Source organism: Balearica regulorum, chromosome 1, assembly GCF_011004875.1.
Source record: "Balearica regulorum gibbericeps isolate bBalReg1 chromosome 1, bBalReg1.pri, whole genome shotgun sequence".
NCBI lineage: Eukaryota > Metazoa > Chordata > Aves > Gruiformes > Gruidae > Balearica > Balearica regulorum.
Genome location: NC_046184.1, coordinates 154672740 through 154695183, shown reverse-complemented (window position 1 = coordinate 154695183; position 22444 = coordinate 154672740). Strand labels below are relative to the sequence as shown.

General features: G+C 37.4%; 1 protein-coding gene across 3 annotated transcripts in view; it reads left to right on the top strand.

The window, feature by feature from the left end:
- Positions 1-22444, top strand: part of MYO16 (myosin XVI) — a 406643-nt gene that overhangs the window by 222914 nt on the left and 161285 nt on the right. For all 3 annotated transcript variants that reach the window (XM_075740353.1, XM_075740347.1, XM_075740336.1), the window contains 3 exons: positions 9072-9177; positions 12441-12558; positions 20089-20236. In XM_075740353.1, coding sequence (XP_075596468.1) covers positions 9072-9177; positions 12441-12558; positions 20089-20236 — 372 coding nt within the window. The remainder of the gene's footprint in view (positions 1-9071; positions 9178-12440; positions 12559-20088; positions 20237-22444) is intronic.

The window sequence follows — 22444 nt, the reverse complement described above, 5'->3', positions numbered from 1 at the left end:
CACTCTTGGAATTGCACACAGAGTACGCTTTTGCCTTCTAGTTGTTGTCATTAGCAAGTGAAATATGATGCAATTATAGAATAAAACTCTTAAATCTATATTTATTTTTAGGTCTACTTTACTTTTACTTACAGCAATACTTTATAGTATAAATAATTTGTTAGCGTAATTTATAAACATAATTATGCTTTAGTTTTATTGTAAAGATTTTACCATGAGAAGAGGCTACTGTTTTGATGAGAATGTTGTGACAAGATGTGGAGCAGTGAGATTTGGTACCGTGCCAGTATTTTATTTTTCATGTGCAATTCTCAAAATATATCTACTTAGCTATTAACTGTCAGAGAAGAAAAAAGTGATGGCAGTATGTATAACTCTCATCTGAATTTTTCCTGAAAAAAATGAGTTTGTTATTTTAAAACACAGTAATTTCTTTATAGAATTCTTTTGTTTTCAGTACTTCAAGATACTCACAATCTTTCCAAAATGACTGGGAAGAGCATCAGGAAATGTGCCCTTATTCATGTTAATCCTATCATCTTCATCAAGCTTTGTAGCTTGTTTATTTTGTGGAGATAAAGTTTATTTTCTATTAGCAATGTTTTTTCAGTTCATTTTTTTTCTGCCAAAGAGTAATTACAAAAAGATACTTCCCATGAGTTTAGTGGCCATTACTAATGATTCATGAATTACTCTTTTATTGGACACATACTGTTACTAATGAATTCTGCATGCAGCGTAACCCTTAATGATACTGTTTTTCTTAGTCTAGTAATTTTTGCTTCCCACATTTTCCCAAGAGATGATAATGAAAAGACTTGAAGGCACCTGAAGTTGTCTGAGTTGGAACTTGGCTGCCAAAGTCCAAAGCTACGGTCTTGAAACCCTTGCTAAACTACCAGACCCTCCTTTCTGACCTTGAAGTGCTACTTCAATTTTCAGCCCATTTGTGTGTTCAGGAGAGGTTCATAGTTTCTGGCAGGACAGTCTTACAGCACTATTTATTTCATGCTTAAAGCTGACTGGGATCCAGGAATTTTACATTTCTGTACCAAAGTCCTTTACAACCAGCTTTCTCAAAGCATAGCTAATTCATATCACTGAGATCAGAATCTTTATAAATTAGACATTTATCCATGAGCAGTTGTTCTTATTGTACATGACGTTGCTCACAGTTATTGTCCTGTTCTCTCTCTCTCATATAACTTCCATCTGAGTTTTGTTTATTTGTTTTTACTGGTTTTCCTTCTTTAGCTGCTTGTCTCTGGTGATATATTTAGAATAGAAGCCCTTCAGGGCCGGGCCACTGCAATATTGTATCCTTAGCCAGATGTGGTTGGAGTCTCCTGACTCCACGCAAATGATTGTGATAATGTTAGCAATTAAGTATATGGAAGCAGAGACTCCACCCTTTTCTCTAGGAATAAACAACAGAGATTTGGCAGTGAGTGCTTCTGTGATCACAGGAAAAGGGTTTGTAGCTGCAGATCTACTGTGGCTTCCCCCTGAGCACACAGATCAAGCTAATAAAAAGTCAGCACTTCTGTCGTAAGTATGGCTGATCTCAGAGAGCTAAACTACCTACTGTTTGCAGAAACAGCAGGTGTCAGTTGAGGAAAAACTCTCCCTTCTAGTATCATCACCTAATATCTACCTTTTCTGGTTTTTGTGCCTAAAGACACCGTAGGTATGGAAGTTTTCCCATCTTTCTGTAGCATACAGAACTTGATGTGTATCAGATCATCTTAAGACTGCTTAGTAGAAGGCAAGCTTTAAGACCCAAGAGCAAGTCAAAGAAAAGTTTCCAACAAGTGGTTAAAATATAAGAAAAAAAGTCAAAATGAAAATCAACAAAATGATCTCTCCAATGTGAAATGTTCTTCCCCAGCAAGATTCTGTTGTAAGGTGGTGTTCACACGGGAAACAGATTTAGCAAATCTTGACTTTTCTTGTGGGGGCTGTTTTGGAGAGTTGCCAAAAAAACTAAAGACACCAATTCACAAACAGCAAATATCCATCTCCAAGGTATTTCCTTACAGATCTGGAAGAATACTTCTGTCCCAGTATATATCCTGAATTTAACTTGGGACCAGACCAGTCCTTTGCAGAGAAAATGAAGTGTTAAAAGTATCTTTTTCAAGTTTATTCTTTAGTCTAAGTAAATCCATTGTTTTGCAACTTAAATTAGAAGGTATAGAGTGTTAAGGAATTTACTGCTCAGTTTAGTGGTAGAATTCCTCTGTCTCCTGTTACGTGATTCAGTGAAAATGGGAATCTAGCATTGCCAAAATTACTTCGCAGAACATGAGTGTGATTTTCTGTCTCTTGTTGGTTGGACCCCTCTGACACATCAGCTCTCTGCTTTGGCTGCTGCCTTTGCTTCATGCAGGTTGACTGGCTCCCCTAAGCAGCAAAGCAGGCAATGTAAAAAAAATAATCCTTTTTAGTCTTGTAAAATGAGTTACCCATTACATAAAATATTATAGATAAATATCAATGGCAAAATACTCCAATAACTGTACAACTGCAAGTAGATCATTCCCTTTGGAGAGGGTGTGTAAGCTGTATCATTGTACAGAGATAGAACAGGCAGTGGAACACTGAAGTATCTTCTGCAATGACAAAGGAGCAGACAGTGCCCAGTAATGTGTTAGGTTAACTGCTCAAAAAGCTCCACTTACACTTCTGTCAGTGCTACTTTCTTTATGAATTGCATGTAATTAGGAATATTTCTTGTAAAAATATGTATTAACCCCTAATTTATAAATTAAGCAAGTTTACCATTTTCTGGTTTGACTCCAGCATTACGTTAAAAACTTTACACTTACAGAACGCAGATTTAACACAGATTTGAGATAGAGTTCTTAGTATAACATTATTACATACTGCTACTAGAAGGGACCCCTCTGCAAACCCAGTGGCAGCCCTTCTGTGCCAAAACTTTGTGTTTCCATGGGGAAAACACATACATCATCACATCTTAAAGAAGTTATAGAGTTGCAATTTAGACTCTTACTATTCCAGCAATGTTAAAGCACTTTATTTTGCAGAACATTCGTAATGTCTCATTTAAATTGTGTGAAGCTCTATTTTCATCTTCAAATTTAATAAAAAAAACTTGCTGCTATTTCACTTTGTGACTTTTTCTGCTGCTATCTATTCCCCTAAACATCATATTAAGTCTTTGCTAGTGAATTGGTTAAAAAAAGGTAAAAAAAAAAAAAAAAAAATCTGTTTAAAGCTCTCAGGATGATCCAGATCAATCTTTCCACTCTCTCTGTTTTTTCACACTTTACTTACACTGAGGTGACAATGTTACAAGAATTATTTTTCTTTTTCAGTCTCTTCACATCTGATCAAGTGTTCACTCCCTGAAAGTGAGCGTTTAACAACAGGAAAGCATTTGGACAAATTATTGAAGAACTTACTACCAGTTATTCACAATTATGTTTAGTTTATAGCAAGCCATCATCACTCATGTATGCTTAACACCAAGAGCTGACTTTGCATAAAATTTATGTGAAAGTTACAGAATAAAATAACATTATGTTATGCTCTTAAATGGCCAGTAGGTAGACTTTTCATAATTAACTTCCTTCTGACTGCATTTTGCTCCTGCTGTTCAGGATATGAAAATGCATTGTGCACTGACGAGATAAGTAAGGAGCTGTCTAGGAAACCTAAGTATAGTTTATAGGCTTGTTAAAAGCTGAGGATCCTTAGTCAATCAAGACAATGGTTTATGAGATCCTGATGGCTAATTTGGTGAGTCAAAAAAACAGAATGAATACATCAAATGAAATGTTATAATTTTGTATATGTTAGCAGCCAGGAATGTCTATATCCAATGCTTTTGTTGTGATATAAATCACATTTTTCAGCCAAATAATCTGGAACGAAGAGAAATCCTTGTCTTTTAAAGTGGAATGCCTTGAAAGCTTTTGATTTCCTCAGTTTAGCACCTCCACAGGCATTCTGTTCAAGTTCATAATCTTTATTTTTTACATTATAATTCAATGTATTATAAGTGTGATGGGCTACTGCAGTACAGTTATAGATTTGGACATCCTATTTATAATAAAAGATTGTTTAGAAATACACTTTCCAGTTTAGTTTACTTTCAAAATATAATTTTCAACTGGCATGCAGGGTTGTTCAGTTACAGATATCACTACTGATGATACAAAACACATTATTTTCTGTTTGGCAGTCATGCTTCAACATATCTATTTCAAATCTAGAAACCTCAGTCTTGGAGCAAGACCCAGTGTCTCACTTATGTACTCTGTAAACTGAGAAGAAAGAAATTATTCTGGTCCCCCAAAAGTTTGCAAGCTTACTGTCTCTTCCCTGGCTATATCTTACTATCAGAGTGGGAATTGGGAGTAGTAATACAGTTTAGGATGCTACAATAAGAGATTGGTTTCAGAAGTTCATAGAAAAAAGCATGCATATCTATGCTGATCTAAATCTTCCTTTAAAACTGGTGGAAATCTTATATGAACAAATTCTTTCAGAAGTTTTCTAGCATTTCTGATTACAATTCAAGTACTGCAGGAGCAGGGGGTTTTGTTTGTTTTGTTAGGTATTGCTGCACTTCTGAATGTGGTACCTTTGGTCTGAATTGAAAATGAAACACAGACAATAAAATCCTGTCACTTACATGATCTGAAATGGCAAGTACATGCCTCTTTACATGTTTTATATTTTTTCATATTTTTCCCCAAACAGATGATTTATAGGATTTATTTACACTGGAATTGACACTTGCCAAACAATAATGATCCAGTTATCTGAATTCATAAAGATATAGACAAACCTGGCTAATATGCAGAAATTGAGGGTAAGCAAGATGTACTTCTCAGTACTTGCAGGAACTGATTCTTTAAATTTTACCTGAGGTTTGCTGTTTTCTGACTATTTTAGCTGGACTTCCTTGGTTAACTATTTCTACATGATGATTCTGTCTGTCCACCTCTAAGTCCCCTTCCACCCAACAACTTTTGAACCTGTTGGCCACCAACAGCCATGGACGTCTCAGAGCCAGGCTGTTCACACAGGCTTTGTGGGTTTTCGGGGTCGTTACGAAGGTGGCTGTAACTCCAACCACTGCTCTTCAGAACGGGAACAGTCAGGCAGTTCGTGTGGACTGTCGGCAAGCACATGCTTAGCCCTGAGCTCGCCGGTGGGAGCGGTGCCAGTGGCGCAGCTAGATTGGCACTAGCAGAAGAGCTGGATCGTAATCCAAGTGCAGTGAATTTGCAAGGTATAGCTTCTTTAGCTCCCCTGTTTGTAGCACATCTTGTGTTCTCTGCTTCATATGTCTTTGTATTTTCACGCTTTGAATTGGACTTTTTCCTAACAATTTTAGTTTTGAATGTTTTATTTCAGAACAGTTTATTTTTTCATACTATTCATATTATTTTAAGATACGGAGACTAGAGTTGTAACTAAGGTTGTATTAACAAAATATTAATAAAGAAATAGTAGGAACCAGGCCCTCCAGGGGCTCCCCTCCAGGGGCCTGGTAGGTATATAGGAAAGCTAGAAAGCCAAAGGAGCAATAAAATAAGAAACCTTAGTGGAACTTGCCTAAAGCCCATGGTGAGCATAGGATTTCAAACTGTCCATTTTCCTTTCTCTTGGAGTACACTGTCTCTACTGATTTCCTAATTTAACCTTCTTTATCTGTAAAATAAACCATCTTCTCTTTGCCTGCTTCATAATGCCTTCTAAGGAAGTTTTACTTAGTTCTAAATTATCTGCAGTTCTAAATTATCCTCCACCTTGATAAGGAAATCCAAAAGTTACAAGAAACCAACATTCATATTGTAAATTACATTTTGAAAAACATAATAATGAAACAATTATTTAAAACAGAGAAGAGGAATTGTTCTGTCAACAGAATTAAACTGTTAAAGATATTGTGGACAATGGGGACGTTACAAAAAATTTTACTCCACCTCAAAGGAAATGGAATAAACAAGATCTGGTTCAAGGTGCCAAATTGCTTTTCCATTGTCAAAATATTTTTTGCCCCAAATCTTCTGAACAATGATATCAACAATTAAAACTTTACCGAGCATGGCGTTTCTTTCTCAGTGCTTCAATCTACATTTCACTAGGAATATACACCTAACCCTTTGAAATGCACAGAACAACTAAGCGACATTGTGCCTCTCTTTTGGCAACCAAGTTCTCGTGAATTCTGACCCCTGAACAGTACTCTAGCAACCGCTTTAACCAGCAAGCTCCTGTGACACTGCTGGACAAAATGTCAGTCACTGTAAAATTAACAGTTGAGCTGAGAGTGTCAAATCTTTGTAACTGCGTTGCTGCAATGTTTAGGAAACAACAGTCTTGGGAAGAAGGGACAGAAACTGTCAACTTTTCCCCTTGCATGCTCTTATGTTATCTGGGCCACAGTCAACTTGCAGTGAAAAACAAAGCATAGCTTTATTTTAAAAGTGAAACAAATTAATTGTTAAGTGGGGAAACTCGTGGTAAACACTCCAGTTCTTTTGTTTAAGAAGGCATTTTTCCATTTTTAATTATAATTTGCATGCCTGCTTGGTAATATTCAATCAAAAGCACATGAAATGTTACTTTAGCATTCCTTCTTCCCTCCCCTCCCCCCCCCAATTTCTCCAGTTATGAGAAAGATCTTTTGAAAAATAACTGTACCCTGCTAATCCTGGAAAAGCCTTCTGTTAAAGAAACTATTTTTGGTAGATGAAGTTGGGTCTAAACAGGCAAAATAATAAAATACTACAACAATTTGTTAAATATAAAGTCTTGTTCAGCTCTCAGAATGATACAAATATTTACCTGCTGGATATAAAAGGCAGTACACATTGGACAAGTTGTGAGTTGTTACAAACTATGAATTGTTTCAGATCTGGTCTTCAGACATATATGAACACGTCTGCTCAGTGGCATCATCTGTAACTTTGGCTGTACTAAACTTCAGAGATGTTTTAACTTCAAAGAAGTTCCTTAACAGCTGAAATAACTGAAAAGCCACTGTTGCTAAGCTTGACGGTAACCTGTGCTATAGTGATAGCAGGTTGCAGCTGTGATTTTGGATTAAGTATGTTGTGGAGGGACAAAATTATTTCATCATCATGACACACAGGTGCCAGTGGACTGGCCAATGTGAGTGTACAGTAAGAGGGGTGGTGCAAGACAGATTTATATCTGTCTGTAAGCTCACTGACTTTCTGGATAATACAGGCATGAGATCGGTAATTTGCAAGAGTATGAAATGTCTCTAGGGGAGTATCGCAGGACTAATGCCTATTTTGCTTTTTCTGTTCCTGTTAGTGATAACAGACAAAGGAACATGGAATTCAGACACTACCGTTATAAAGACAGAAGGCTAATGCTACTTAAGAACAGAGGCAGCATGGTACAATTAGCATTTGGAGAGTCATCATTAAGAGGGCAGAGACAAGTGCAGATTTTAGAGGGTGACATCAAGTATCATCTGACTTTTGAAACTCTTTCAGAAAGTCAGAAGCTGAAGATCTGAGCAAGGGATAGTGCACTTACAGAGCACCTTGCCAAGTCTGTAGAGACACTAGTTTCATATTAGCTTTGACAGTGACCTTCTTGACTTCACATGATTTCTTTCGTTCTAAGACCTGGTTTCCATATGGCTTTGTGACCTATTATTTGATGGCTTTGCATAACATGTATCCAGGTTGCAAACCTTTGCAGTCTTGGACCACAAACCTCCTACTGATGCCAGTAGGAGTTTGAAGTCCAGGGTCAGACTCCAGATCATTATAGAAACATGGACGACATAGATAAAAGCAGTTTGACACATCACACATGGAACATCTGTTTTGTCACCTAAGACTACAGTTTACCAGGCAAACAAACAAGATATTCACCAGAGCTGCGTGTATGTCCTGTAAGAGTCGAATGAGATTAAATGGTGCAAAGATCCAATCCCTGTCTGAGTATGAAGACCCTTTTGTCCTTTCCTCTTTTGTTTCTTCCTTTATTTAATTGATTTCTCCTTTGAAGTGAGATTTGAATAGATAAAACAATAGCCAGACAGAGACTATATTTTTGTGCCCTCTCATTTTCAGAAACTAAACTGTAGAGATATCAGACTGACCAGCCAGCATTGCCATTGTACTTGTGAAAAATGTAACTGGCTGTTGTAGAAACAGCCTTTTAAACTTGATCAAGCAGATAAATGAAGGAGGAGCATCAAATGACATTTTGTTTGGTTCAGCTGTCTATAAAGAAAACAACTTCTTACAATTCAAGTGAGAAATTCTTACATCAATTTCTTAATCAGTCTTCACTAACTTTATCCTTTCCATCTCTTCTGTTTCTTTTCCTTCCTTCTCCATGCTTAAAGTGCACCATTGAGTTTGTTTCCCTTCTCTTTTCTGTTTCTTGCTACCTTCGCTGTTCATGTTGCTTTTTACCTTGTTTTCTTTGCTCATTTTCCCCCTCAGAGATTCTCATTCTTTGGAATATTTATTCCACATCATGAACAAGAAATTAAGTTAAACAGGATCACTGAAGTCAGAGTGTATTGCACTGCAGAAACTGGGCAGGTTGTAAAATCACTTGTCTTTCTTTTCCTTCCTGTTCCTTTCCTATTTCCTTTCCCATCTTCCTATTGTATTCTATACTTTCCTTTCCTTCTGGCTCCCATCATTACCACAGTAGTATTTCCCCATCTGCAAAGAGAACGAGGCAGCATAAGCAGGCTCCTTTGCTGGACAGAAGATAAAGGAGGAGATAAAATCTTTACTATAAATACCTTCAAAATGGCTCGAAAGCTTTAGGTTTGATTGGCTTGGTTTGTGGGACAAGGCAATATAGCTTGACAGCTCTCACTGCCCTCGTGAACGTAGACAGCCAGTCTATCATCTCCTACGTTCTGTTCTTTATTATTTGCCATCCATAAACCTTCTGTTATTTGAAATGAAAGTTTGACTGAGATGTGTTAAATCCATTCAAACAAAGCTAGCAGAGAATATAAATAACATATCAAATGTGAAAATAACAATGATTCCCCCCTCTCTCTCTTGCCTGTCATCTTGCAGTGGGGAAAGTGGTTCTGGGAAGACTGAAGCCTGCAAACAGATAGTGAAGCACCTCACTTGCAGAGCCAGTTCCAGCAGAAATACCTTTGATACAAAGATAAAACATGTAAGTAAGCATTCTGATCACTGAGTAGAGCAAAGCAAAACTCTGGCCTCTTGGATAGGCAAAGACATTTGAACTGTAAGGAAAAAGGCATCTTTTCTTGTATGCAGAAGTTCTTAAAGGGTTTCTTTTTCACCATTGAAGTCAAAGGAGGCTTCTTTCCCTCAATTGGCCTGAACGGGAACAGGATTAAGCTCACATTGATGTGATGAGAGGAAACCGAAAAGTGGAGGCCAGTTTTGTTTTGGTGACTTTGGAAAGCATTGTTTCAGTGAACAGGAAACATTTGTGTGATGAGGTACTGTCTCCTAAATGTGTACTAATTGCCTTCAGTAAGTAAATAAATTTATATTTATGGTTGTGGTGATGCTTCTCTGGACAGTATAAGAAGTGCTGAGGCATCTGAAGTAATAGTATGTAAGACAGAAACCGGAAAGTTGCAGGAAAACTGCAAGGACTGAACAAAGTTACGTGGCCCAGTATTTGTCTACCAAATTTATTTATGAAATAGGCAAGAGTTCTGAATATTTAATTCCCACAGCAGAACCACAATCTGCCTAGTGTGTAACATGAACTCATGAGAACGTGCTTCACGTAGCAAATGAATTTGTGTCCTTGCTAGTTCATTGTAAGTGTAAAGTTTTGGTTTGACTGAACATTGCACTCGTGTTTCATTGTTACAGCTGTAACAGTACTATAAAAGTTCATACTGACATCTTAAATTATGCTGAACCCTAGATTGCCAATTCAAATTTTTTTAATAGGATCACATGCATCATTCAAAACATGCTGCTTTCTTCTTGAATTAAGCATGATTCTGTCCAGAAAGATGATAAAATAGTGTCAGAAGTACAGCTGATACTAACAGACAACCTACAAATCAGGATTTTTGGGATGTGGGAAAGGCTGCAGATACACTGGGTCATGCTTTGTACATTCCAGCTGATAAGGTGATAAAAGTTCTATGGATTTTGGGTGGATTTTAGAAAACAATGTTGCATTTGTGTTTTTTGAAGACGTTAAAAAAGCCCCATGACACTGAAAACGCTACAGCTGAATAAGCTGTAGCTTCGCGTAGTCATATAATTGCTGTGTTAAAGTCTTTTCACAGTGTTATCTGAGTCATTGATGATGTTCCTAAACTGATACATTTAATTTAGGTTTCACATGACAATGTTAAGAATACCTTTTTTTTTCCTCACTTTTTAAATTTAAATTTTAAAGTCTAGTGTTGCCATAATACCATTATACAGGGACAGTACATTTTTACTTTATTTTAAACCCAGGAGCCAGATCTACAAGTGATAGCTATTTCCACTGTGTATTTTTTTATTTACTACCTATGCAGGTTTACTTAGAGTTTTGAATTCATCAGACCATAGATGTTATTTGCAAAATTCAGGTCAGATCTTCCATGTCCTTTTCTTTCTTGAAGTTCAGATCGAGTAATGAATAGAAGAACTAAGTAAATACGTAACTTTGTGAATAGGCAGCTGAAAACTGTGTGTTTTGGATGCAAATGTGGCAGCAGTGGGAATCAGGAAGTGTGGGAAGTCGTCTTGTTTCTGCTGCAACTTGTTTCCTGGCCACAGGAAAATTCCTAGGGACAACCATCATGATCCAGTGCAAAGGAAATAAGATCTTGTCCTCAGTTAAGAAGAGGAATTGGTGTGGGACGGGGCTGACCAGGCCTAATTTTGTCCATCTATAAATTAGTTAACTTTCTAGACTACTTTAACGTACTCTGCATCTATGTAGTAACCTGAACAACAATCGCTAACATGCAGTTGTCACCCTGCTCCCTGACACAGTTTAAATCCCCAACAAGTCCTCTGGGCACAGTTCAGAGGACAGTGTGTGCCAGGGACCATTCACAACAGTACATCCACCCTATTCTGCAAAAGAAGAGGCAGATGTCTTAAGTGAACCTCACCATGCCACTTACACAGAGGACAGAGAGTCCTGCTCCTGGTCCTCTTTAGTTTCATAGTATCGATGTAGCCATATGTGTCAGAGTCTGAGTCAATGCGGGCAGAAGAGAATCATCACCTATTAAGAAAAAATGAGTTGAGGTTTGGTTATAGGAAGATTCTTTATAACTAGCTTGGATGGGACACCTGACTTCAGCCAGTGAAAGTAGATGTAGCAGATCCCATCCGTGGGGAATCAAGTAGAGACTCTGGTTTAGTTGCCTTTTAAGGTGCTTTAGTGAACACAACAGCCTGAATTCATTCCTGCTGCAGATATCATAGCACCGTTAAAGTTAATAAAGCTGCACGGGTTAAACGAAGTGCTGAATTAGCCTAATGAGCAAATACATTCTAAGCTGTTACTGGAGTGGAACCAAAACTAGGCTGACTAGTTTTCTGCTGCCACCTACTGCTAGGTAGTAGCTAGTTTAATTAATAATTCTGAGGGGTCTGATTTTTAGAGCTTCTGTCTTTGTGATTGGAGCCACATGTTACCTGTGCCACACCACAGCCCTCTTCCCTCCTACCTCTCCCCATCTAGGACATCCAGCTTCAGCAAACCACTGTAATATCAGAACAATAACGTATTGAGGCCACATTGCAAACAATTTCTTAGGATGCAAAAAAGGAAATACACAAAACACATATACACATATACACAAAAAAGGTAAATGCAGAGAAAACATGGAATAAAGATGGCATATTTAATACTTTTTATTATTTTAAAAATTTTTAATCTTTTAAAAATAATTGCTGTGACCAAGATGATGTGACATGGAAATGCATTAGTGAGAGATGCCATAAAAAAGTTAGAATCTATTTTTTACCCCTCACTTTTTCACTAGTACAATGCTGAAATAATTCTATTTGAAATCAATAATTTATGCCATTTCTGGCATCATACAAAGGTTGTAAATTCCTTTGGTTGGTTATTAGTATTGACTGACTGTAACTTTACAAGCATAGCTGCCTTCAGAGATTCTGATCTTTTTGCTAAGCATGCTGGCTCTGGGCATACGACTCCAGTCGCTTTATCCAGACTACTGTCTTTCCTCTTCCATTTACAATTTCCACTATTCTGACAGCACTTTTTTTTTTTCTTTTGAGCTACCTTTAATTTCTATTTAGAAAAAAAACTTTCAAGGAATTTGTTAAATTCCAAGCTGAAGAATGGTCTTTCCCACACACACACCCCGCCGCCCCCACTTACTGATCACAGAGCAACTTCGCTGATGTTTATTGAAATATCTTCCTTTTTATTTGCTCTCTTGTTACTTCTTTACCTTTGTCTTGCAGGTAAACTGTATCTTGGAGGCCTTTGGACATGCTAAGACACCCTTGAATGATTTTTCCAGCTGTTTTATAAAATATTTTGAGCTACAGTTTTGTGAGAAGAAAAAAGCATTAATTGCAGGTAAGTATCATTTAATCTGTTTATTTTGATATCACCCACAAACCAGTAGATCGGGGATCCCGGTGTGCCGTACACAGAGTTAGGCATCAATGGCCTTCAGGTATGTGCAAGAGGCAAGGGCGTTTTACGGAGTGTCAGAGGAATATGTTTAATAGCATGTGTATTCATAGCTTGTCCAGAGCTGTGTCTGGTATCAAGAGGGAGAGCCCTGTTCTTACAACCACCAGGTGGCAGAGACAGACAAGAAACACAATTAACACCACTGATTCCTCTTGCATTTCCCAGGAAATTGCATTTCCCTTTACACCTGAGAACAACAAACTGTGACAGCCGTGTATCACTTTACTGTGAAATAAAAGTAACAAAAAGAGATTAAATTTTGCATTTGTATCTGATATTGTATTGGGTGTTTTAAATATCCCTTAAATTAGTGATAAACTCATCTGTTTAGGGCAAACAAAATACAAGCATACATTGTAATACCAAAATTAGAAGTATTTTATTACAGCTTTGAGCTTCTTCTGAAGGAACTAGGAATCATACTGATGTTTATTCTCATTAGAGGTAAGGTAGTGTGGAATTTATGCCTGCTTTCAGAGTAAGTGGGAGTCTGCTAGTCCCCAGAAAGTGTTCATTAGTGAAAAAAAATATATATTGGGGAAAACTTCAGTTTGATTAAGAAATTTCAGGTCTTCGGAGGCAGTCAGGGAGAAGTTTCACATCTGGTCTGTATAGATCATTGTAAATTTACTCTGTGCAAGAGAGGTGTGTGCAGAAATAACTGTACACAGACACTTTCCTCCCTGCATTGATCTTCCTGAATAGAAAAGCTGTGTGGTGAGACACATAATTGATCCAAGTAAATAAGATTCCATTGGATAAGCATTTCCAAAACTACTCATTTTTTATAATTTAAAATATTTGTATGCTTTCATAAGAGTTTCCTAAAAATATTATTTGGAAATATTTTATAATGGGAATTACAATTCATTTTCTTGAGATAGTTCACTATACTCTAGCAAGTAAGTTTCTTCAGTGAAAATGTCACTGCGTGGGAAATTACTGTCACTTTTTTTCTGGGTTGTTTTACAAATATAGGATATTCGTAAAGAAAATGTAGAACTAAAAAGTGTGATTTTTTTTTTTTCTGTTTATGAGCTGTTGTGGGAGGAATATAAAGAAAGTGATGTAAACATTAGAATGGGCTAAGTAGCATCTGAATTGAGCTTGTAAAAATAAAGTTCAATCCCTAAAACTAACATTTTATGAATCCTTTATATTGTATATATTTAATTTGGGTATATTTAGTTATCACAATTACATTGAATGCACACTTTTTGTTACACACATAAAGCACAAATGCAAACAGATGAAAATTATGCTAATTTTGAAAAGACAAGCGTATGAACATTAGGAAATGCCAGAATTGAAGTTGTCTGAGATAATCTTGGGTTGCCTTGTGCGTACAAATCTAATGCCATTGTGTTTCCACCCCATCCCAGCTTCATTCAGTGCACAGAATGAACTGTATTTCTTCAGTGATCTGCTACTGAATAGTTTGTTTTCCCTTCATTGATCAATGTGTGGCTTGTGCCATTTTATTCTGTTCTAAAAACAGAATGCTAGTGTTTCTGTGGATTTTCAATGTTGCTCACCAGCATTTTTCACTGTATAAGCATTTCAGAAACAAAGAATCATAGAATCATAGAATGGTTTGGGTTGGAAGGGACCTCAAAGACCATCTAGTTCCAACCCCCCTGCCATGGGCAGGGACACCCTCCACTAGACCAGGTTGCCCAAAGCCCCATCCAACCTGGCCTGGAACACTTCCAGGGAGGGGGCATCCACAACCTCTCTGAAATGGCTTCGTAAATGGCTTCATTTTCACAGTACTTCTCACCTAAGGTTGTGCCATTCAGTTCCTCAGATGAGGAACGGAAGCCTCAAGGCCTCAAGGCCATGTGTCCCCACAATTTCTGGGCGCCTTGCTTGAGATTGCAGGGACTTGCATTTTCAAGCAGCTTTAGCCAGACTTGCCAGTTTAATTAGCAATCCTTTTCTGTTCATGCTATAAATGTGGAATGAGTTAACCAGGCTCTCGTGTCAGTTTTCTGGTACGCTAATGCTGTGCTTTTATCACTTTCAAACCATAGGCATCAAATGAGAAGATCTAGGGGTAGTCAAGTCTATTAACAAATATAAACAAATTACTTATCTGCCCTACTATTCCCCAAATATTTAGGAATTGAATCAATTACTCTTACCGAATCTAAGGTAGTCAAAGGTTCTGTAATTTACAGTCAAGAGTGAGAAGCCCCAGTACAGCAGTAAAAGTGTTGGTTTTATTTTTGTAAGTTGCAGTTGTTTGTGCTGTTTGATTTGAATTGTAGATGTTGCCTTTTCTAGACCACTGCTAAGCATCGCTTCTAAGTGAAATTGTCCCAGATTTACACCACCATAAATGAGAAGAGAATCAGCCGTGTTGTCTTTGGCTGGTTTAAATCCCACCCAGTGATTCTCTGTATCGATTTGCAAGATGATTTGCAGCAGTATTTACTGTCTCGCGCTGTTTAAACATGAGTGAAAAATGTAAATATGCAGAGCACCTGATTCTGCTGAGACATGACTTTATAACTCATTGAGGCAAACTGGGGTAAATATGTCTGGTTTGTAAACAAAAATCCAAGCGATGCTAGACTGCCTCCGTCAAAGGGTTGAGGTTGTTTAAACTCCTTAACAGACAGATCTAAAGGGTGGAGATCCAGAGCAATTTACTAAGAAGGGGCATGCAAAGTCCCTGTGTTCATTTTTATGATAGAGAGCAAGCTCAGAGTAGCGTTCCTTGCATTTTGAGTGGACATCAATGAAGTTTGTGACAGCTTTTTGTTCATTTTATGAAGTTCTTTTATAGCTAGAACCTAGAAATGCTCCGACTTTTGTCACATGAGGTTTATTCTTATAGCAGAAAGTCCAATATAACAGAGACGTTGGCCATAATTTTCATCTACAGGCTTGATTTGGTCTTTCTCATAAACTGGATCTTTGCCACAAAGTTTTGAAAACAAGGATGGAGCCTTTGAGTGTGGTTCTACTCGAAGCCAGTACAGATATCTGTAGAGGTTTTCTGTGTCTTCCCTGACTCTTGTCACTCTCTGAAGAGGTGTGCAGCGATGTTGGGTTCAAATAGGAGTTTTTCTATGACAACTGGCTTTGTGGTCAGGCACCTTTCGTTGCTTTAGTCCAGTCAAACAAGTGGAGAAGGTATAACCCAGATTAAGTCATAGTTCTTTGTGACTGGATAAGATAAGGCAGTGGGAACTAGTAAAAAGTCTTACATCAGAACAAATACAGAATAAACTACAGTCCAGTGATTTCATTAAGTTCCTAAAATAAATTAATACCTAACAGAACTCAAAGACTGATCTTCTGCCAAAAAATCATAATCATTTACACCCACTGCATAGTAGTAAAAGACTTATTATTTATTTATTTATTTCCAGAAGAAAAATTACTGCATTTTATTTTTATTTGGCAAGGGAGAGACTAAATGGTCTTTCTGGTAAGTTGACATTATTCTTAAGATGAAAGGTAAGGCTTCTGTCAAGTTTCCTGAAAGTACTAAAAAAGAATGGTAGAAAGAGAAAATCAAGGCTGGCAAACTTATTCTACAGATTTTCCTGCCTTGCTTTTCAGGCCTCGCTGTTCTCAGTCTTCATTTTTTGAAACCCAAGACATGATGATGATGATGATGATGATGATGATGATGATGATGATGATTATTTTAAGTTGCACTGAAATGGAAGGATCTAACTTGATTTTAAAAAGAAGCAGAATGCATATTCACCTGTGTGTGTTACAAACATTTTTTAGCAATTAAAAAGATTCAGACATGAATTTTGGTTTTTGGTATAAGACAGACTGCAGCCAGCTAAGCTCTCTGGTGTGTTTTTGTGCTGTGTTCCAGCTCTGGACTTTCAAATGTTATTTTGTCTTTAGTAATAGCTGTGATTAGGACGGCATGGTTTTTGAGAAAGAGCAATGTAGTTTCAAAGAATGCATAGCTGGAAGAAAGGTTTCACTGGGCATATTTTCAATACAGAGCCCGCTTGCTGATTTTCTAGCTGCTCAGTAGATCAAGTGATCTGTTAAAGGATGCACAAATTTCCTTGTGCTTGTAAGCACAGTTAACACTGCACAAAAATGGCAGGTTTTGCTCTGGAACTCTATTATTTTTGCCTTTTATTTCACACATAGATTAACGAATATATCATTTCACTTTGTAGAAAAGCATATTAGTGTGGTAGTTTTCTTTATGAGTTACTTTAGCTCAATTAAGGTGGTGCTGTGTTTGATTCTTGCTGATCAGAAGCTCGACTTTTCTTAACAGCTCTTCCCATTGCTGGAGATGCTAACTAGATGAACTGCATTTAGCCTTATTAAAGTGGGTGACTGGAAGTACCTGAAAAGGGCTGAATTAATTTGTGTCATCTAAATAAATGGTGTTGCCCATCATTAAAATTAAATTTATTAATTAATCAGATAGATGACCTTCAGTAACATTTTTCTCACTTTTATTGATCAATGAATGTTAAAAACACCTGAGTGATAGTTATGAAAACCTTAGTGAAGATCATTGGACACTAAAAAGTGATTCAAGATTAGTAATGGCCTCTTCTCAAATTAATTGATGGTAGGGTTAGTTTTACTGAGAAATAAGTTACAAGCACAATAAAAGATGGAAATCATCCTTCAGGTTCATCTATCCTGTTTTACCCTGTAGGAATGGCAGCCAGGTAATGATTGATTCTGATGAAAGTGTGTGTCTGGGCCAGTCCTGCCATGATAGGTTAAGATTGCATTGCTTCAATTTGTAGTGTGCTGTGAAGTTACTGGAGCCAGAAACATACCCTGCTACCAGCTTAATGATTTCCCAAGTGTGCACTTCTACTTCCAGCACAGTTCTTGTTTCCGTAATGTAGCAACAGAGGACTAGATGGCTGATACACAATTTCTGATAATATAGGTTCCATAATAGCAGGAGTTCACTTCTACTTTTTGTAGGATGATTAAATGGGCCAGATCATGTCTCCTTAGTTCAGCAAGTCAGACGTGCAACTCTTCTCTGTCAGTCCTACTGTCTCCTCTAGAGAGCTAGAATCCCAGGCGCGGTTTTAGTTGCCAGCACATGTGTCAGGCCATGCCTGTGCTGTTAAATAAAAGAAAGGGTGGAAGATGCCCCTGTATAGTGTACCACTGACTTTCCGTACTGCTTAACTGGTACGTGTCTGGGATAGTTTGGCCTGCGCAGAGTAGCACTTTGTGAGACCGTGCATAGTTATACTTAGTTCAGGGACAGCACTTAAACTGCTGAGGCCTTTCTGAAAACATGTGTTCAAGATTCACCAATTTTGTTTCCCTCCACCTACACTGTCTTTCAACAATATTCTCACAGGCTGCATTGCCTCATACACACAACTTCAAGTAACTTCAAGTTTGCTGTGTTTAACAGTATAGACAGAATCTTAGAGCTTTCCAAAAGATAAGAAGATACTTAGGGGAAATTTAAAAAATAATTAGCAGACAAATACAGATGGTATAGCAATAACCAAGCTAGCTCTGAATGAGCTACTGTGGGTGTTAGCAGCGGTACAGTGGTAGGAGCATGACATTCTGGCTCCTGTCCTAGCCATTGGGCTAACGTAACTGCCGTGCTTCTGATACACGCTCTCTCACACTGAGATCTAACCTGCATAACTTTGCCCGGCATTGCATTCGGCAATACTTCTGAGTCCAAAACTGATTCTGAAAATACTGTTTCAACTATCTCCATCTTTAGTAGTCTTTAAACTCCCACTCTGCCTTCAAACTTCAGGTGTCTCAGGCGTCTGAAGTTGTGCTTCTGCATGTGCCTAGAAATGCAGTAGTTCTGACTGCACTGAATAACTGAGTGCTATTTTATGCTTAAACCCAGTTTGCTTTAAAAAAGTAAAAAAAAAAAAAAATCTAAAAAACAATGAGCATCTCAAAAATAAATACTTACTGTGCTACAGGATGCATGTACCAGTATTTTCTATCACTGAATGTTCAAGAACTACTTCCAGCTCATAAAGGAAGGAGTCTTAGATGAGTTGGTAGTCATCCGGACTATGGGAATCTATGGTTTAATATCCTCCTCTGCTCACAGCGTTTCAAAAATATAGGTCCTCTATTTCTGAGAAGTGCACCTTGTCCTCTAAATTCAACAGTCTTTGCCAGGGTAAAGATGCTTGCTAAGACCGTGTGAAAGCTGTGCCATATTGCAGAGACTGAGAAGCGTAAAGCTGCATCCTGGCAGTGGGGATGCTCAGCTGTGTGTGAAGGGACATGCTTCTGGTCTGCGCACCACAGCTAGCATTCTGCATTAAACAATGATGAGAAAAGTGTACAAACAGTGGGGTAAGTGGGAACTGGAACCAGGTCCCCAGTCACAGGGAGGACCCTGACCTCTAGCTACGGTTAGGCGTTTCCATGTTCTCTTCAGCCTGCTGCGTCTGGAACTGCATGGTGGTGGCGGTGTACACTCAGTGGAGGGCTGGAGTACTCTGCCCAAAACAGCGACTCTCCCTCTGTCTCTTCACATGTACCTACTGGTGAAGCAGGTGAATGAATCTGAGGGTCCAATATTTCATAGAATCATGAAATGCCAGGTTGGAAGGGACCTCAAGGATTATTTCCTCTGCTTCTGCACTTTACGTCTCTCAGAATCTTAATGGGCCTAAGGTTTTGTATGATCCTGTAATCAGCATTTCTGTAGGCAAATCGCAGTCAGGTTCATCCTCCTTCACCTTCTTCCCAGATGTGCTGATTCAGATGGCTTCTCGTTTGGCCAGCTCATCATAGCCCTTCTGAGATGCCCATGTTTTCCCAGGCACACGTTACTGAGTATATTGATGACCAGTTCTGCAGAGGATTTGTCTCTTTGTAGCCACCTAGAAGTAGGCGTCTGAAAGTTAGGTGATTAATCTAAACTATTAATCTGAGTGTTCTTGATTACCAACAGAGACAGAGGAAATGGTTCCAAGTCTAGTTTTTCCAAGATATCTTGGTCTTTTTTGTATCTTTCTCTCTCCATTAAGAAGGAGCTTAGAATAGATGGTGATGCTCAAATGGCTATACTTTGGTGAGATGGCTAATAGCTTGTCTCTTAGAAAGTCTTTCTAAATATCACAACTGGTTCCTCAAATAAGTAAAACAGTATCAGTCAACATCATTATCTTTAAAATTAAGTAAGTAATTTTACAGATAATATAGGACAGTAAGTAAGCAGGGTAAGACATTTATTCCACTAACTTTAATGGAATTAGGGGTTTATATGTGATTTATATAGAAAACCATGGTGGAATTAATGATATTAATTTTTATATGCTTACCTCAGACTGTTTTATAAGAAACATTATTTATTCTTCACTGTTGCAATGGTGAATGGTTTATAATATATAAATTCAGAGCAATTAGTATAATGATTAATTTATGTGTTTGTTTCTCAATCAGCTAGGATTTATACATACATGTTGGAGAAATCTCGTGTCATTATGCAGCCTCTCAACCAGAGTAATTTTCATGTTTTTTACTTGATGATGGACGGGCTGTCTGCTGAAGAAAAATACACCCTGTACCTCAGTAATTTGTCTACACACAGGTAGGAAAACAACTTTATATTTAGTATTCATATTTTTCTTATTTTAGTGCCTCTTTGCTGTTGAGGTCCTTCCTCCAACAGTTAACATTTGTGTCATAACTTTTCAATGAGCTCTGAAATTATTTATTATTCAGTACGTGCTCATGAGGATTTAATTCTGGAGTACCCGTACACCCTCTTAACAAGATCGGAGTATTATATCCATTAGGATTACTGCTTGAAAGGAAAAAAAGGAAGGAAACTTCTTAGTTATTTTTACATTTTCTCTGGACTAGAGTAGGTCTGTTTTGGTTTGGGTTTGGGGGCCTTTTGTGGTTTGGTTTTTTTTGGGTTGGGTTTTTGCTGATGAAACGTTTTGTCTTCAGGAAAAAAAGTTTTATTAAAAGTAGACTTTTCTTATGGAATACATTGATTTTGTTGAAATGTCACTGTATGTAACTGATATTTCCATCTTCATTTTGATATTTACTTTACTTCATATTATTAAGAAAAACAGAAACAAAGTTTTGACTGCTTTGAAACAAAGGATAAGATTCAACACCCAACAGCTAAAATTAGGTCTTTGTGTGTGTGTCTCCACATGAGCTGGTTATCTTGGCTCCCATTTGCAATCAAAGGAGATTAAGTCCCTACTCAGCTCTGTGTAGAGTTACACGTAGATATGTGCTTCGGGGTGAACTGAACCACATTTCTGGCTTCATAGACTGTACTGACTACATCCCCTTTAATAGTTAGACCTTAATATAAAAAGCTGTATATAAACACCTAAATGTAGTGTATCTAAGGCTGAACACATTCCAGATGTTTAATGTAAGTGGAAGCTTCTGTTTTTTTCAGGAAATTTTGGGAGTATCTCAAAATTTATTAATTCAAATTCTTTTCATTTTCCTGATGGAGATAATTTGCCTGCCTTTCTTCAGTCTTTCCTAAGAAGTATCACCGAAATAAGAGAAGTCTATTTGACATTAATGATCTTCTCTTAAATTGGCTAAGTTTATAATGAGTACAGTGAGTAACTGTAAAAGACCAATAATAACTAAAATGATGTAAAATGAGTGTTTCGAATTTTTCATATCTAAGCCTTTTCTGCATGGATTTTTCTCTCAACTTTTGTATCTTTCACTCTGGCTAGCACTTGAATAAAACAGTATTACTAGATTTGGGGTTTGTAAATAGAAAGATACTACATCAATTTTTGCAGAAAAAAATGTACTTAATTCTGATTTTTTTCTTAAATATAAGTCTTTGGGCTACTGTTGTTTGGTAGTGGTTTAAGCTGTTAACACTTCTGGTATTATACCGAATAGTGTAATACACTAGCTCTGAAGAAACCTGAAGCTAAGTTGCTTTACAAAAAATGACCCACTTCAAAAGCTTCCTCCCTCCACTCCCCCCTGCCCCAGCTTTTGAAGGGGAAGAGTTAAATTCAATGTTTTAAATCCTTTGAAGACCAAAAGGATTCCTAGCTCCTGATCAGTAATTTATTCCTCTTCTAGCAAAAGTTGCTTGGAATCACTCAGTTTATTCAGAAAAAGAAACAGTTTGAAGTCACTTTGCAAGAAGCTCCAACAGGAAAGAACTTAGCAAAAACCTGAATAATTAGATTCACATGAACAAAGCTTTATCTGATAAGATATCTGATAAGCATCCAAAAAGAACAAATAGTATTTTTAAATAGATGTCTGAACATTGCAGTGCCAACTCTTTAGAAGTAATTTATAGCTGAACATTTGAATAAAGCTGCTTTTATCAATAAAGCTTTGCTTTGGCTACATAAGGTAGATTATATCTCGCATTATTGAGAGAGAGTTTGAGCCTAATATTTCTTGCCTTAAACTCCTGAGTGTAGTAGTTCAGTGGGCCAGATCTTTCTTGGTTGATAGAGTTAGACTAGGGGTAACTTTCTACTGCATCAAACTCATACAAGAATCAGGAAGGCAGGATTTGGCCTCTGTTACAAATTCATTATTTCTGGCTGAGTCAAATTTTGATGAGATCATATCATTCTGGTAACATTAATAAGTGAATTTGTCATGTTTTCTTTAAGCAAGTGTAATCTTGACTCTAATAGTAAATTTAATTAGATAACAGCCCTTTTGAAACTATAGGTGGTTCATGCCCAACTTTTTTTTTTTTATCATTTTTCTGTTCCTCTTTGCACTGTTTAATATTGCTCCTTTATGTAGAAGATTGAACAATCTTAATAAA